General features: G+C 51.8%; 5 protein-coding genes across 5 annotated transcripts; 3 read left to right on the top strand and 2 right to left on the bottom strand.

Moving 5' to 3' along the window:
* Nucleotides 1–331: 331 nt before the first annotated feature.
* On the bottom strand, nucleotides 332–3,902 carry dps1 (putative aspartyl-tRNA synthetase Dps1). The gene is made up of 5 exons (XM_025684506.1): nucleotides 3,660–3,902; nucleotides 3,301–3,603; nucleotides 2,522–3,239; nucleotides 1,138–2,106; nucleotides 332–1,083 (listed from the first exon to the last, which is right to left on the bottom strand). The coding sequence occupies exons 1-5, from the start codon at nucleotides 3,794–3,796 to the stop codon at nucleotides 406–408; spliced, it is 2,805 nt and encodes a 934-aa protein (XP_025543298.1). The 5' UTR covers nucleotides 3,797–3,902; the 3' UTR covers nucleotides 332–405.
* Nucleotides 3,903–4,191: 289 nt separating this feature from the next.
* BO79DRAFT_167645 (F-box domain protein) lies at nucleotides 4,192–5,456 on the top strand (the record flags this gene model as incomplete). Its single annotated transcript, XM_025679388.1, has 2 exons — nucleotides 4,192–4,571; nucleotides 4,647–5,456. The coding sequence occupies 2 exons, from the start codon at nucleotides 4,192–4,194 to the stop codon at nucleotides 5,446–5,448; spliced, it is 1,182 nt and encodes a 393-aa protein (XP_025543297.1). The 3' UTR covers nucleotides 5,449–5,456.
* Nucleotides 5,457–5,958: 502 nt separating this feature from the next.
* On the bottom strand, nucleotides 5,959–9,303 carry BO79DRAFT_65199 (coatomer subunit gamma). The gene is made up of 6 exons (XM_025689552.1): nucleotides 9,135–9,303; nucleotides 8,737–9,047; nucleotides 7,705–8,671; nucleotides 7,302–7,649; nucleotides 6,437–7,252; nucleotides 5,959–6,379 (listed from the first exon to the last, which is right to left on the bottom strand). Exons 1-6 carry the CDS (start codon nucleotides 9,208–9,210, stop codon nucleotides 6,147–6,149), a joined length of 2,751 nt encoding a protein of 916 aa, XP_025543296.1. The 5' UTR covers nucleotides 9,211–9,303; the 3' UTR covers nucleotides 5,959–6,146.
* A 420-nt stretch (nucleotides 9,304–9,723) lies between these two features.
* BO79DRAFT_235711 (phosducin family protein) lies at nucleotides 9,724–11,012 on the top strand. The gene is made up of 4 exons (XM_025684505.1): nucleotides 9,724–9,817; nucleotides 9,873–10,055; nucleotides 10,129–10,484; nucleotides 10,541–11,012. The coding sequence occupies exons 1-4, from the start codon at nucleotides 9,780–9,782 to the stop codon at nucleotides 10,687–10,689; spliced, it is 726 nt and encodes a 241-aa protein (XP_025543295.1). The 5' UTR covers nucleotides 9,724–9,779; the 3' UTR covers nucleotides 10,690–11,012.
* A 396-nt stretch (nucleotides 11,013–11,408) lies between these two features.
* On the top strand, nucleotides 11,409–12,831 carry rsmA (putative bZIP transcription factor (Fcr3)). The gene is made up of 3 exons (XM_025679387.1): nucleotides 11,409–11,665; nucleotides 11,733–12,001; nucleotides 12,068–12,831. The coding sequence occupies exons 1-3, from the start codon at nucleotides 11,534–11,536 to the stop codon at nucleotides 12,579–12,581; spliced, it is 915 nt and encodes a 304-aa protein (XP_025543294.1). The 5' UTR covers nucleotides 11,409–11,533; the 3' UTR covers nucleotides 12,582–12,831.
* Nucleotides 12,832–13,280: the final 449 nt, after the last annotated feature.

Raw genomic sequence — 13,280 nt, 5'->3', positions numbered from 1 at the left:
CGGACTATAGGGGAGCCACTATGACAGCACCGTTAATTTGAGCTCCGTATCAATGCACTGAGTTGATACTCTGATAATTACTATACTGCGAGATAGTGATTTTAGTGGTTATATTCGAGACTACTGTTATTTATATGAAGCTGTCACTAAGATCTGGTATAGAATGGGACTGAACGTCATAAACCATCTCACAAACGAGCATGTACTTCCTATACCGCATCTATCATAGGATAGCTCGCTAGTGACATAGCTTCCATGTCATGCTGCTCGTATCCAATATTACGATGAGCTACGCTGACTGGTTGGCATAGACCTTAAAACGCTAAACATTCAATTCGTCGCTCCATTATATTCTTTTGTATCCAGATACAGGTCTTGTAATCTATCACAGCTCTAGCCACCCGCTTAAGGGCGGAGACGCTGGGGGTCACGGGGGAACAGGGACGCCAGACGAACGTTAGGCAGACCCAGGAAGAACATGACAATACGGTTCAGACCCAGACCACCACCGGCGTGGGGAGGACAGCCCTGGCGGAAAGCAGACAGGTAGTCCTCGAAGCCCTCCTGGTTGGGGTTGAGGCCCTTGGCGACCATCGACTCCTCCAGCTCCTTGATGTCGTGGATACGCTGGGCACCAGACATGATCTCCTCACCACGCATGAAGAAGTCATACGAGTTGGAGAAGCGGGGGTCCTCCGGGCAGGCCTTGGTGTAGAAAGGACGGACGGCCATCGGGAACTTGTCGAGCACGTAGAAGTCGGTGTCGTACTTGTCACGGATGATCTGTCCCAGCTGCTTCTCCATCGCGGTGGTGAAGTCGTTCTCGAAGCGCTCCTGCTCGGAAACATCGACACCGGCCTCCTTCAGCAGAGCAACACCGTCCATGTAGTTCAGGCGGAGAGCCTTGCCATCCTTGGGGAGCTTGAAGTCACCGGCCTTTGGGTAAGACTTCTGGATGATGGCGATTTTGTCGGCGTAGCGCTCCTTGAGCTGGGAGAGGATGAAGACGAGGAGGTTCTCGGCGAACTCCAGAACCTCGTGGTAGTGGCCGCGGAAAGTCTTCTCGAAATCGAGACCAGCGAACTGGCGAAGTCAGTATACGTACGCAAGCTGATGCTTGTGATCATATGGGCCTACCTCTGTCAAGTGTCTGTGGGTGTTGCTGTCTTCGGCACGGAAGACGGGAGCAATTTCGAAAACGCTCTCCATGTCACCAGCAATGCACATCTGCTTGTACAGCTGGGGACTCTGGGCCAGGTAGGCGTTCTTCTTGAAGTACTTGACCTCAAAGACGTTGCTACCACCCTCGGTAGCCGCACCCACCAGCTTGGGGGTGAAGATCCACCGCGAACCGCTCTTGATCATGTATTCGGCGAACAGTTCGGCGACGCCGCTGGAGATCCAGGTGATAGCCTGGCTGGTTTCGGTCTGGAGATCGAGGACCCGGTTGTCGAGACGGGTCTTGAGAGTGACAATAGGAGCACCATCCTCACCAACCTCGAATCCCTCCTCGCTGGTCTCCGGGGGCGGTCTCTCGGCATCCTTGACCTGCATAGGGAGCATCTGGGCCGCCTCGGAGATCATGTAGACCTTGCGGATGTGGATTTCGTGGTTGCTAAGGGTAGCCGACGAGATGGGCACGGCAGGCTTCTTGATGATACCGGTGACCTGGACAATGGAGTTGACGTTCAATCCACCAGTGTACTTGATCATCTGACGGGAGATGGGCTCCGCAAGAGCAATGACGGCCTGCAGCTTCTGACCCTGCTGTCTCAGCATCAGGAAAGCCAGCTTGGCACTCTGCACACGGGCATTGTCGACGCGAGCCACCAGAGTAACCTCCTTCTCGTAGTGCTCGTCGGAGATGTCGGAGAATCTCGTCGCGGCGATGACATCTTCGGACTCGGGGAGCTTGCCATACAGGTCCTTGGCGGTGTCGTCGGCAGCGGCGGCAGCAGCTTGAGCCTTCTCCTGGGCAGCACGAGCAGCAGCCTTCTCAGCCTTGGCCTTCTCCTTTGCGGCCTTCTTCGCGGCGTTCTTGCTGGCGCTCTTGCTGGCCTCGGCACCCTCGGCGGGGGCGGCCGCAGCGGCGGGGGTTTCTTCGGGCTTGGGGCGAGTGGGCAATTCGGAGTCCGCCATGGTGAAAGGTGTGGATAGGGTGTTGATGGAGGGAAGGAGGGAGCAGCAAGGCGATCAGGAACCAGTCCGTCGGCCTGAATGGAGCTCCAACTTTCTCTTTTGAGTCACCCCGCCGTCCGAGGCCCACAGCCCTAAGCCCTAGGAGGGGCTGTCCATCACCTGATGCGGATGCTGCCATGCCAAATGATTATATAATAATGCGCTGCATAATATTGGCTGTACTATATACAATTGTGATGGTCTATTCACTATGCTCGCAGGTGCAGTCGCAGTCTACTTATCAAATACTCGCTCAAAAAAGGAAGACAAATACAAGTCTACACCGTTACCTCTAAGACCGCCACTGTGAGTTCTTCAATGCCCACTCAACTGCCTTGTGCACGTTATCAGCGATCGTCGTCGGAGTCCACGCTGGCTCACCACCATTGTAGACACCGGTTCGCACAAGGATCGAGTGCCACTTGCTGCCATGTTCACTCCGGTAGCTGTTCGCGCCACGGATATCTGACTCTGGGTTGTCTCCGATCATATACACATTCCGCAAAGGCTGCTGAGCGTCCGAGCCGAATACTCTAGCACGGTTGCGCAAGAGCTGATGCTCCGCGAACTCGTACGTCCCCTGGTAAGGCTTGCCAATGATGGTCTTCTTCAACTCGACGCCTTTGCTTGGGCCTCCAGTCACCGCAGCCCAGATGCCTTCCAATGCCTCGCGGAATCCTCCCTGGCCAAGGCGAGGAAGGTGGTAGGCTGCAGCCCACCAGAGGTCTGGGTTCGAAAAGTACAGATGCGGCTGCCCATCCTGTTGGAACCCCCGATTAGGGAGATCAGACCGACCGTTCTTTTCGGAGATGGTGCCTATCACGCCCTCAGACGATAGTAGGACGTCGGTGATGATCTGAGCGTCTAGAGCCCAGTCCCGCGGGTCATTGAAGACAAAGATGGCGTCAATCTTCAACCCTCTCGAGGGGTCATTGGGATCCTTTGGGTTTGGCAATGGCTTAGAAATCTTCTCGTAATAGCTCTGGAAAGATCTAAAAGGCCAAATGGATGGGTTCGCCATGTAGATGTCACCCGGTGTCACCACGTTCTTGAAGCCGTACCTGCATCCATTGTTAAGACGATCATCCACGAAATGTCGGGGACAAACATAGGCCTGCATACATCTGCGCTACCTGGCGACAACGATCACCTTCTCCTCCAACTACCAGCACGCATTTGTTCTCTAGGGCACTCTGCTCGTCTGGTCCGCGCACAAGCTCCGCAAAAGGCGAATGGCTTTGAACGATTACCTCCGGCTCCAATGGGACCTGGAGCTTCTCGCTTATTTCCGCCACTCGCTCAGTTTCATGTTTTCCACCACCATTTGTCAAGAGGAGAAACGGGATGTTCTGTTCTTTGAGAAGGGCTAGCGACTCAGCGGCTCCGGGGATAGGTTTAGAGGATCGTAGCAGCACGCCATCGATGCTAAATACCAGTCAGATTATCTGCTACACCAGCGTGGATAGAAATTGCTTACTCACTCAAATGCAAAGGCGAAGTCGGGGCACCGGGAATTGGCAGTCTGAAAGGCACGTCGGCCCAGACCAGTGTTTACCAAGGAGCGGGTGGAAGTACTCTGCAACAGCGCAAGGGAGCGCCAAAGAGACTGCGATCGCATACTCGAAGTGTTAATAGTATAATAGTAGATGTCTAATAAGTATGAGAAATAACAATCACAAGCAACAGCGGTGAACGAATACAATTGAGCGGATGGGAGTCGTCCGGATGACAGGGAGCTGCAGAAGAACAGGCCGGAGGAGAGACGTGCGGAAGGCGGAGATGCAGCTGGCAATCGGCGGAATGATATCATCTCGCTTCTCCGCCATTTTCTTTTCCCCTCACATTTTCTTGATCGCCATCCGACTTACTTTTTTGCTTCCCCACCACACAACTTGCATGACTGACACTAGATATATCTGTCGCCCCGGGCAGCTACATATCTCCCCCACCCATGTCTGCGGACTCTTGATTTCGACCTGCCATGGGCATTGATGCATTCCATGACTGCCCATAATGCCTTTGATGCCCTCACGCCAGATTTATCTCCCCACAGAAATTGTGGTGGAGATTATCACCTACGCCGCCGCAGATGATGGCCATCGCCAGGCCACTCTCCACGCCTGCTGCCTTGTCTCTCGCCAATGGTATTCCGTAGCCATCCCATATCTCTATGAGAAGCCGCGCGTGAGCGCTGGGACGGCTTTCAAGAATTTCACCGACACTATTTGTCCGACAATCGGCGCACGAAAGAACAAGATACAATTGGGCAGTCTAGTTCACAAATTGGACCTAAGTGGCCTCGTATATCATAGTTCCAACAGTTTGACCGCACGACTGCTGGGAAGGGTGAAGGAGAATCTGGAAATCTTCCTGGCTCCAAGAATTTCCTTTGCGTAAGTCTGATCTATATGCTCGTTATGCATGCATTCCGCCCACTCTAGAAACTTGATCCTGATACTAGTGAACAGCATCAACAGCCTGCCGGCTCTCTCCAAATGTACAAACATCAGACATCTCGACTTATCGCTAGTGGGCGATCCAATTCCTTTTCCCGACCTCAAGAAAGCGATCAGCAAACTCCGCAGACTAATTACCCTTCGCCTTCCGCGCTCAACCTCCATCGCCACCTACGACGACGCTGCAGCCACAATAGAATGGCCTCCTAACCTCCAGCGCCTACAATTCAGCGGCCACTACCGTTCCATACCAATGTCCTCTTTTCCTTGGCCTCGCACAATGACTACCCTAACCCTCAAGAACTGCGCCGATCTCTCCATGTCCAGCCTCGGCAGCCTAATGAGCAACCCCCAACTAGCCAACCTGAAACGTTTCATCGTCTCCGCTTCAAACCGTAACCTGCAACCCGAATCCATCAACGCCATTCCAGTCTTCCTCCCTGAACTAGCATCCCTCAGCATCCCTGGCGACTTAGTCAATGATTCCTTCTTCGATATCCTCAGTCACATGCACCCCCCACTACCGCTCGAGGATCTCGAATTCGGATTCCCAAGTCTAGACGCCAACATAACCTTCAGCACAAGCTCGTTAATCACAGCCATGGAATACGGCCTAGCGAACCTCCGATCGGTGGGCTTCTCTGAGCTATTCTGCACCAACCAGCGAATCCTGGAAGACACGGAGATCGATGACTTCATTCATAGCCGGTTCTCAAAGAAGGAGCGAAGAAATTCCAAATCTTCTTTCAAGAATGGGGTAGAGAAGAGCGATTACACTGATGATGATGACACGATTGGCGTTTATTATATATGATGGTCGGCGTTTCCTTTCTATATACCTTTTTGTTTACATTCCATCAGATGTTTTTCGGCTAGAGTTTGTTTATATATTTTGCTTGTTGAAGATTCAATATGATAGACCGAATGTATTTCCGCACGACATTGCCTCGTCCAATGCTTGGCTATCTACTACTAGTAATATTAATATAGAAAGCTTCTACAAAACACGAAGCGGACGCAGAGAACCTCTAAACAAAATGGTAGATAGATATAGTATGATGACGCTTTTGACTACAGAACGACTCCAGCCACTTCCCCGTTCCACCGGCCACCCGGACAAGCGAAACGGGGAATGACACGAAGACAAAGCAAGGGGGGCGAGGACATGCTAACATGTTCGAAGAAATGTCAAGGGGAGGGGACAAACATCGGCAGAGAAAAATGGGGGGAAAGAAGTAAAATGTTGAAAGATAGAGTCAGCTGGAACACAAACAAGTCAGATATGGAAATGAAGAGAAATAGGTAATTCGAATGAATAGGGTAGTTTGACGCCTACGCAAGATATTCATCGCATCTAACTCGGCACCAGAATTATAGATGAAGAGAAAAAAAGAATAAAAAGGGAAATGAAAATGAAGCAGGGGGGAAACAAGAAATATCTGATCTCATAATGCAGGGCTCATGCGCCTCGCGAACATGCCTCCTTTACACATTTACAGGGGTCCATGAAGCTCAGGAAACGGACGCAATCACAGCAGGCGCAACTCCTTCTTCCTCCGCCCGGACGACAATCTTCATGGTCACTCCAGTCTTGCTGGAGAAGGCCATCTTGATAAGGGATGCAACCCGGCCGCCTGTCACTGTCTTTCCGAACAGTTTCAGTGTATGCGTGCTGTTGCTGAGGGCCACATCCGTGCCCTCGAGGGGCTGCAGGGAGAGCGTAGAGATTAGTTGCTCGGTGGCATCTGTAATGAGATTAGTTTTCGAAGATCTAGGCCGGATGTGGAGAAAGGTTGGCCTACCTGAGATGCCCTTCATGTTGCTGAGCTGAAGAGTCTCGCTGACCTCCTCACCGTTGGCACCCGTCTGTTCCCACACGTGGTCGAAGCTGCCAGCAAAGGTTGGGATAACGTACTCACTGCCCGTGAGATCAAGGTCCTCAACCTGGTACTCGTCATCATAGCCGCTGTCCTCAGGCTCGCCGGTAGTGCGGTCGATCTCTTTACTGGTGAACTTGAGGTTGTTCGTAAAGGAGATAACAGGAACGCTGTGCTCGCCAGCAAGTTTCCTGAAAGTGACGTAAACAATACCGGGCTCATTTGTGGCCAGCTTAGGAGCAGGAACGATGAATTCCTCCTCCAAAACATCTTCCTCCGACGGCGTCGCAACTACTGTCACGTCTTCCAGAACAGTGTCCGGCAGAGTGTTCTTGATGTCGTACTGCAGCACAACGTGCTCCTTGAAGATGTGCTTAACAGCCGTAACCACATACTCCGTCTCGCTCTCAGTAAGTTCAACAGGCGCAGAGGACTTGAGCAAAGTGCCGTACTCCTTGAGCTCTGGAATCTGCATAAGCTGTTCGGCGTATTTCTGAGTGGCAGCGACCGTGACGGCCTCGGCCACACCGTTGGCCTTGCCCTTGGGCGGGCCAGTCGAAGGTGCCTTGAGAGTGGGCGTCGCGCTTGTGAGCTTCTTGGTCCGCTCCTCAGCCAATGCCTGCTCCTGTGAAACAACCGGGATCGTGGCAACGTCGAATGCAGCATCGAACGTCGCCTTGTCTGTTGATGTAACATACATCACGAGCTGGTGCTCGAATGTCGAAAGCGAATACATGGATTCTGATGTCGTTAGCAAAGTATAAACATGCCTAGTTCGCAGAAAGCTTACCGTTGCTGATAAAGCGGCTAGCAGTCTCATCCTCTTCGCTCATCAACCGCAGATTGAGGGCAGCACGGTCACGCACTTCGTCATCGACGTCATCCAGGCATCGGGTGAGAAGGACCGAAACACTGGACTTGACTTCAGGATCCTTCTGTCCGACACCGAACTTGGCCAAAGCGGTCACGGCGGCAGCTCGCACAATGGCATTCTCCAAAACGACACGGTTGTAGATGTAGCGAATAAACTTGGTAGGGTGTGACGTCTTAGGTCCCTCCACACCAAGCAAGTGCAATATCCTGACGGACAACTTGGTGAACTCGCAGTCCTCGATGAATTCACACAGATGGGCGAGCGCTAGTTCTGTTAGTTAGCACGAAAAAAGACCCAGAGCTTCCAGGGGAGAGCTTACCATCCTCCTGGCTTTCGGGGACAAACTTGATGAGGTCGAACATGCTCTCAACCACACTGCGCTTGAACTCGTAGCCACCCTCATCTCTCAGAATGCCGCTTAGGAACGAAAGCATGCCGGCCTGCTTGCTAGGGAACTTGAGGCACAAGGTGCGAATGGCTTCCACAATCGTGATCTTGAATTCGTCCGTGATGTCTGCCATGAAGCCGGAAATCTGCTTCATCAGGCGATCGACGCTGGCCTCGTTACCGGTCTTCAGAAGAGTCGTGATGGCAAATGTGGCGATGGAACGGTTGGAGTTGGAGATAAGGGCTTCGATATCGGGGTTGCAGACGTTCACCACGTGAGGCTTGAAGCTTGCGAAGTTATGAAGGATGCGGATTGCAGCAAACTTGGTGATAGAGCGGGGCGAGGAAAGGAACAGCTGCAAGACATGGACGGCCTGGGAGGCTTCCGCGTCCGAGACATCCCTCATATCGCAGATGGCCTTTGCCGCTTCGAAGTTGACCATCTCATGCTTGTGTCGGAGCCAGCCATCAAGCATCTGCATCATAGGCTTTCTCAAGCCCTGGTCTTCTTCCGCCAGCTTAGCCGCCAACCGCACCAGAAGGACAAGAGCCGCGGGGCTCTTGACCACTCCAGCCGCACCATACTGCTGAACCATCTTCACCAGAGCCATACGGTCATGCGAGCGCATCTGGTAAAGGAGACCAATGGCGTGGTATTGAGTCATGAAGTTCGATTGCGAGATGGCGTGAGCCTGAGAGCTGCCACCAAACCCAAGGAATCCAGTCGATTGCTTCCCGCCCGAAGCAGCCTCTTGCGTCTCACTCTGCCATCTACGGACCACATCGCGCGCGATCGGAAGAAGGTGATAGGAGGAGACCAGCGCTGCGGAGGATACCGAAGGGGTCTTGTCGACGATAGCGGTCTTGATTAATCTCTCGATACCTTGCACAGTAGTAGCCTGCATGGACGACCATTATCAGATATCTCGTTTGACAAGAGAGTAGGGATTCCCAATGCGCTTACGTCAATGATGCGGCACAAGGCACGGATGGCATTTGCCCGATACAGAACGTCGCTGCCGACAGCAGTGTCCTTCATGATAATGCTGGTTGACATGATCACATCCTCCGCCGTGTTTGCAAGTTCCTTCAAGATCAGGTAGACCATTTGTCGCAGAGAAGGGTCCTTGTTCTGGAATAGCTTGGAAATGCCGAAGAACAATGTGGTGGCCTCGTTCGTGGGGAACTGCTCCCCGGTAAAAAGGAGGACGGCGATCTTGGTCAGGAGAGTACGGCATGTTCGAGGAGATATGGGAGAGGAATTGAACAGTCGCGCTATAGAAGAGCAAGAGAAGAAAGTCAGCAATCACGTTCAGGGACTTGATGCGACTCCAGAGAAGAGCGAAACTGATAGACCCTTACCATCTTGAAACACGGAGGTCCGATCCAGCTTGATCATGGACTGATCAGCGTCCTCATCTTTCTTCATATAAGACATTGTGACGGGCTGCAGTGATTGCCGCAGCAGCACAGTTGTTTAATGGCTCTCTCTAGGTTGAAAATGGGCCCCGTACGGGTGACGTCGGGGGATTGTTCAATGGGAGACGAATAAGGGCGGGTCAGTATGATGGGTTAGTCGTAGTGCAGGCGGTGTATGTACACGACTATGGCGCCCTCATTATCTTTCAAAGACAAGATTGATGGAAAAAAAGGGGGGTGGCCAGTGAAGATATAGAGACACTTGCCCAGTCCCCGGAAAAGAAGCCGAAAGAGAGAACGACAGACCAATGGAGATAGTAGAGGATGGGTGTTTTGGCCAGGGCAGCAGCAACAGCAGCTCTCCCGACGGCCTCCAACAATCTCCAGGTGGCCTTCCGCGTCTGTGGGCGGCTGAGCCACAGGGCGGTGTGGCTGATCCTGCAAACGGAGCAAACACGCGGCATGTCTCGCCGCAGAGGGTCCGTAGAGTGTGTAGGCTGCTGTCTTCCTCCCTGACTCTTACCATACCATTTGGTAGATCTATAAAATCATAAGAGCTCATAAAACATCCTAAGTCCCGCCGCAGTCATGCAAGTCGAAGTCAACCCTAACGAGGATACCGAATGGTCAGATCATCGACATCGTCCACCACCGTTAGCCATACAAGCTTACACCCCGCAGGAATGACATCCTCCGCAAACATGGCGTTATCCCCGAGAAGCCCCAAGATCCCGAACCTCTCATTCAAGAAGCCCTTGTCGAGGCAGAGCGCAAGGCATATGAAAACAGGTTAGAAGATAAGGATTTGGACGAGTTGGATGCACTGGAAGATGAAGAAGATGAGGATTTCCTCGAACAATACCGGTACTGAGATGATCGCTAGCATGCCCCTGACACAGGTACCAAGAAGTTCGGCTTCACTAACGATCTGTACCAGTCAAAAACGATTCGCGGAATTGTCTACACTCCAGCAAACTAGTATTCATAACCAAGTATACCCCCTACAAAAAGTCGATTACGCGCGCGAGGTGACCGAAGCCTCGAACAAATGCTTTGTGCTCGTTCATCTGAGCTCTTCAGGCGCCAATGTCGAATCGCAACGGTTGACCGAATTATGGCGGCAATTAGCGGCAAAGTTTGGTGACATAAAGTTTTGTGAGATTCGAGGCAACATGTGCATCGAAGGTTATCCGGAAAGAAACACCCCCACTATCTTGGTGTACAGAAATGGCGAGATCATGAAACAGCTCATAACCTTGCGGGAGATGAAGGGGCCAAGGACTACTGTTGAAGGTAAGGACTGTTCTTCATATCTGCTTCTTTGTTTCTATCTAATACGAGCCTCGTAGATCTGGAGAAGATGCTCTTGGAATTAGGTGCCGTCAAAGAAAGCGATGTCCGTCTGAAGAAAAGGTCGGACTCTTCGGAAGATGAACGCCCATCCAAGCTGAAGTCCTCGAGGCCCACAGTGGAAGATGACGACGATGACTGGGATTAAGGAGGTATAATCGGTAACTATGAATCTCAAAATCTGGACGGTCGCGGTCCTCTCTCTCCGTGACTGGGTTCCAATGACCCTTTGAACCAGATGGGCATCGAATCGTATCTTTGCCGACATATGCACGGAAATTCCGCCATGCATCACATAGATCACACTATGGATTCCAGCTTGATAACCTGGCAGAGAATTGGTCATGCTGGCTAAACCAATATTCTACATCTTTGTTTGACATGTAGAGCTCCGTACCACCAGGGTTTCCAGCTTTCGGTCCATTAACTAAATACCTATTACATAGTAGGTAGGCAGCCAGCCAGCCAGCCAAACAAACTTTGAACACGAATGTGTTAGCATTTTATACTTTCTTGTACCTTAACAATCCCTCTAGGTTCTATCTCAGTACAGGCCCAAGTAAGTAGTAAGTAGTAGTAAGCGTCCGCCAAAGTGGGTCTCCGTGACTGCAAATAGCCATGTGCTTGATTTTGTCATTTACAAAAATAACCAAATTCTTTCCATAGAGAGAGACATCTAGAGCAATATAACAGATGGCTTGCATATGACTTCAGTTGCCTGAGAATCAATATTCGGTCGATCGCTGCAATCCATCTCCAATGACAGCCGGGAGCGTGATATCCCTCGGCGGCTCCAAGTCTGGCTATAATTGGCTTGGGGCTGCCACCGGGCGGGTTTGTCACTGCGCGGTTCCATCCCGAGTCCATCGCTGCCGTGAATCCAATTCTAGGCCCGGCTGACTCTCTCCCTCCCTACTCTTGGGGTTCATACCTCCTCATCAATCCACAAGAACAGCATATATCGTATCTTTCCTTCTCCAGGACGAGGCGAGATGGATTATTCGTTCTATTCAAACCATCACCAGCAACCTTATCCTCTCTACGGCGTCCACGGGCTGCCCACTCCCGACCAAGGCAATTCGGCCCCTCAAGCCGAGGCCATCCAGGGCGCTTTCGCTCCTTTGGTCGGTCCCTCTTGTCTTTGTGGATACTAAGTCATATAAACTTCTCACGACGCTGACTTGTGGAAAGGGAGCGCAAAACTACCAGTCTTTCGATCCGAACTTGCGCTTTCAGGATCCTCACGCAGCCGCTGCCTTCGTTGCCCCGCCACACTCGCCTCCCGAGTCCCTCACCAAGCAGTCGGTCACCAGCAATGAATTTGCTAGCCAGAACGTTGATCGAGCCTCTTACGATGGAGACGATCAGCTCTTAGACCAGAGTCTCGGTCGGAGCAGCAGCGAGGAGAAAGAGAGTCTGACCCCGGCGCAATCGAAGCGAAAGGCCCAGAACAGAGCTGCGTGAGTGGTTTCAGATCGAGGACTGTGTTATATGCCATAAAACTAATCTCTGATTACTGAATTCAGTCAGCGCGCATTTCGTGAACGCAAAGAGCGCCATGTGCGTGAACTGGAAGAGAAAGTTAACAGCCTTGAAAATGCATCAAACACTCTTGTGGCGGACAATGAGCGACTGAAGAGAGAGCTGGCAAAGTTTACGACTGAAAATGAGATACTTCGGGCAACGTCAACTTCAATGCGCCAGTCAGGCCAGCGCCCCACCGATGAGGAACCGACAACGACAGGGCCTTTGCAATACTCGCCCACGGATTTCAAATCCGATGCAGTTGGGGGTAATGGCCCCGCTCATCGCATCACCATATGCGGAAAGACGGGTGAGAAACTGCTTGACTCGGGAGCCACCTGGGATCTCATCCAGAATCATGAACTCTTCAAGCGTGGCCTAGTGAATATTGGCGATGTCTCGGGTCGGTTGCAAGGTACTGCTCAGTGCGATGGGCAGGGGCCTGCCTTTCGGGAAAGCCAGGTCCTTCAGGCCATTGAAGAAAGTGCAGCTGCTGGCAACGATGACTTGTTGTGAATTCGCCTGTTAGCATGGATTCAACGATGCAATGTCTTGCTTCTTGGTCGCTTTATTTCGGTGCACGGGCGTCAGGGTTTGTTTTCGGAGTATATACCGCTTTTCACAAGCTTCATGGAACATATGCTGCGATCTGCTACTGTTTCGTGAAGTGGAGGACCCCATTGAGTCTTTCCTGGAGTCATTGGAGATTTAGGAGTGAACCATTATACCTACTGCTACCAGAGTTGTTCTCAAATTTGAATGGGTTTCCTTGTTCTCGGGCTCAGACTACTATTGGTTGACCCCCCTGGGTACTCTGTTTGCTTAGGGCTACGTAGGACTGCATGTGCATTGCCACGGGTTCTGTAATTTGCGCTATCCGGAGTGAATCCTCACCCATGCTGCGGTACTAACCTAACAAGGACCCGACAGATTGAAGTCCACTGATACCTTACAAGGCATGTTTGCTAGACGATCAACGTGAGCTATGGCCTGGTTGTATCTTGAACACATTTGCCAGACAATGGCTCTTGAAAGCCAATGAGCATAACCCGCAAGATGAGGAGACAATCTTACTTTCTTCATCAAAACCATTGGGTATATCAGCTACTCCGTAGTAAACAACCCAATGTGTGCTGGCTAATCTGAACACGATGCATACAGCTGCACCGCTTGCGTGGTGTAGATCCAAGCGACGTTGCCCTGGGTAATCATGCG

The sequence above is a fragment of the Aspergillus costaricaensis genome (assembly GCF_003184835.1).
Source record: "Aspergillus costaricaensis CBS 115574 unplaced genomic scaffold BO79scaffold_5, whole genome shotgun sequence".
NCBI lineage: Eukaryota > Fungi > Ascomycota > Eurotiomycetes > Eurotiales > Aspergillaceae > Aspergillus > Aspergillus costaricensis.
This window is presented reverse-complemented; position numbering and strand designations above follow the sequence as displayed.

What these genes read in the sequence shown, in the direction of transcription:
- dps1 (XM_025684506.1), bottom strand. Translation starts at nt 3,796, where the DNA reads ATGCGATCGCAGTCTCTTTGGCGCTCCCTTGCGCTGTTGCAGAGTACT. An exon ending in CGACGACGATCGCTGATAAC is followed by an intron (nt 2,107 to 2,521) that starts GTGCACAAGGCA and finishes ACTCGCCCCAAG; the next exon opens with CCCGAAGAAACCCCCGCCGC. An exon ending in CCCACAGACACTTGACAGAG is followed by an intron (nt 1,084 to 1,137) that starts GTAGGCCCATAT and finishes TGACTTCGCCAG; the next exon opens with TTCGCTGGTCTCGATTTCGA.
- BO79DRAFT_65199 (XM_025689552.1), bottom strand. Translation starts at nt 9,210, where the DNA reads ATGTCTTATATGAAGAAAGATGAGGACGCTGATCAGTCCATGATCAAG. An exon ending in GACCTCCGTGTTTCAAGATG is followed by an intron (nt 9,048 to 9,134) that starts GTAAGGGTCTAT and finishes GCTCTTCTATAG; the next exon opens with CGCGACTGTTCAATTCCTCT. An exon ending in CCCCGAAAGCCAGGAGGATG is followed by an intron (nt 7,650 to 7,704) that starts GTAAGCTCTCCC and finishes TAACAGAACTAG; the next exon opens with CGCTCGCCCATCTGTGTGAA.
- BO79DRAFT_235711 (XM_025684505.1), top strand. Translation starts at nt 9,780, where the DNA reads ATGCAAGTCGAAGTCAACCCTAACGAGGATACCGAATG. An exon ending in CCTAACGAGGATACCGAATG is followed by an intron (nt 9,818 to 9,872) that starts GTCAGATCATCG and finishes TACACCCCGCAG; the next exon opens with GAATGACATCCTCCGCAAAC. An exon ending in GATTTCCTCGAACAATACCG is followed by an intron (nt 10,056 to 10,128) that starts GTACTGAGATGA and finishes GATCTGTACCAG; the next exon opens with TCAAAAACGATTCGCGGAAT.
- rsmA (XM_025679387.1), top strand. Translation starts at nt 11,534, where the DNA reads ATGGATTATTCGTTCTATTCAAACCATCACCAGCAACCTTATCCTCTC. An exon ending in AGGGCGCTTTCGCTCCTTTG is followed by an intron (nt 11,666 to 11,732) that starts GTCGGTCCCTCT and finishes ACTTGTGGAAAG; the next exon opens with GGAGCGCAAAACTACCAGTC. An exon ending in AAGGCCCAGAACAGAGCTGC is followed by an intron (nt 12,002 to 12,067) that starts GTGAGTGGTTTC and finishes TACTGAATTCAG; the next exon opens with TCAGCGCGCATTTCGTGAAC.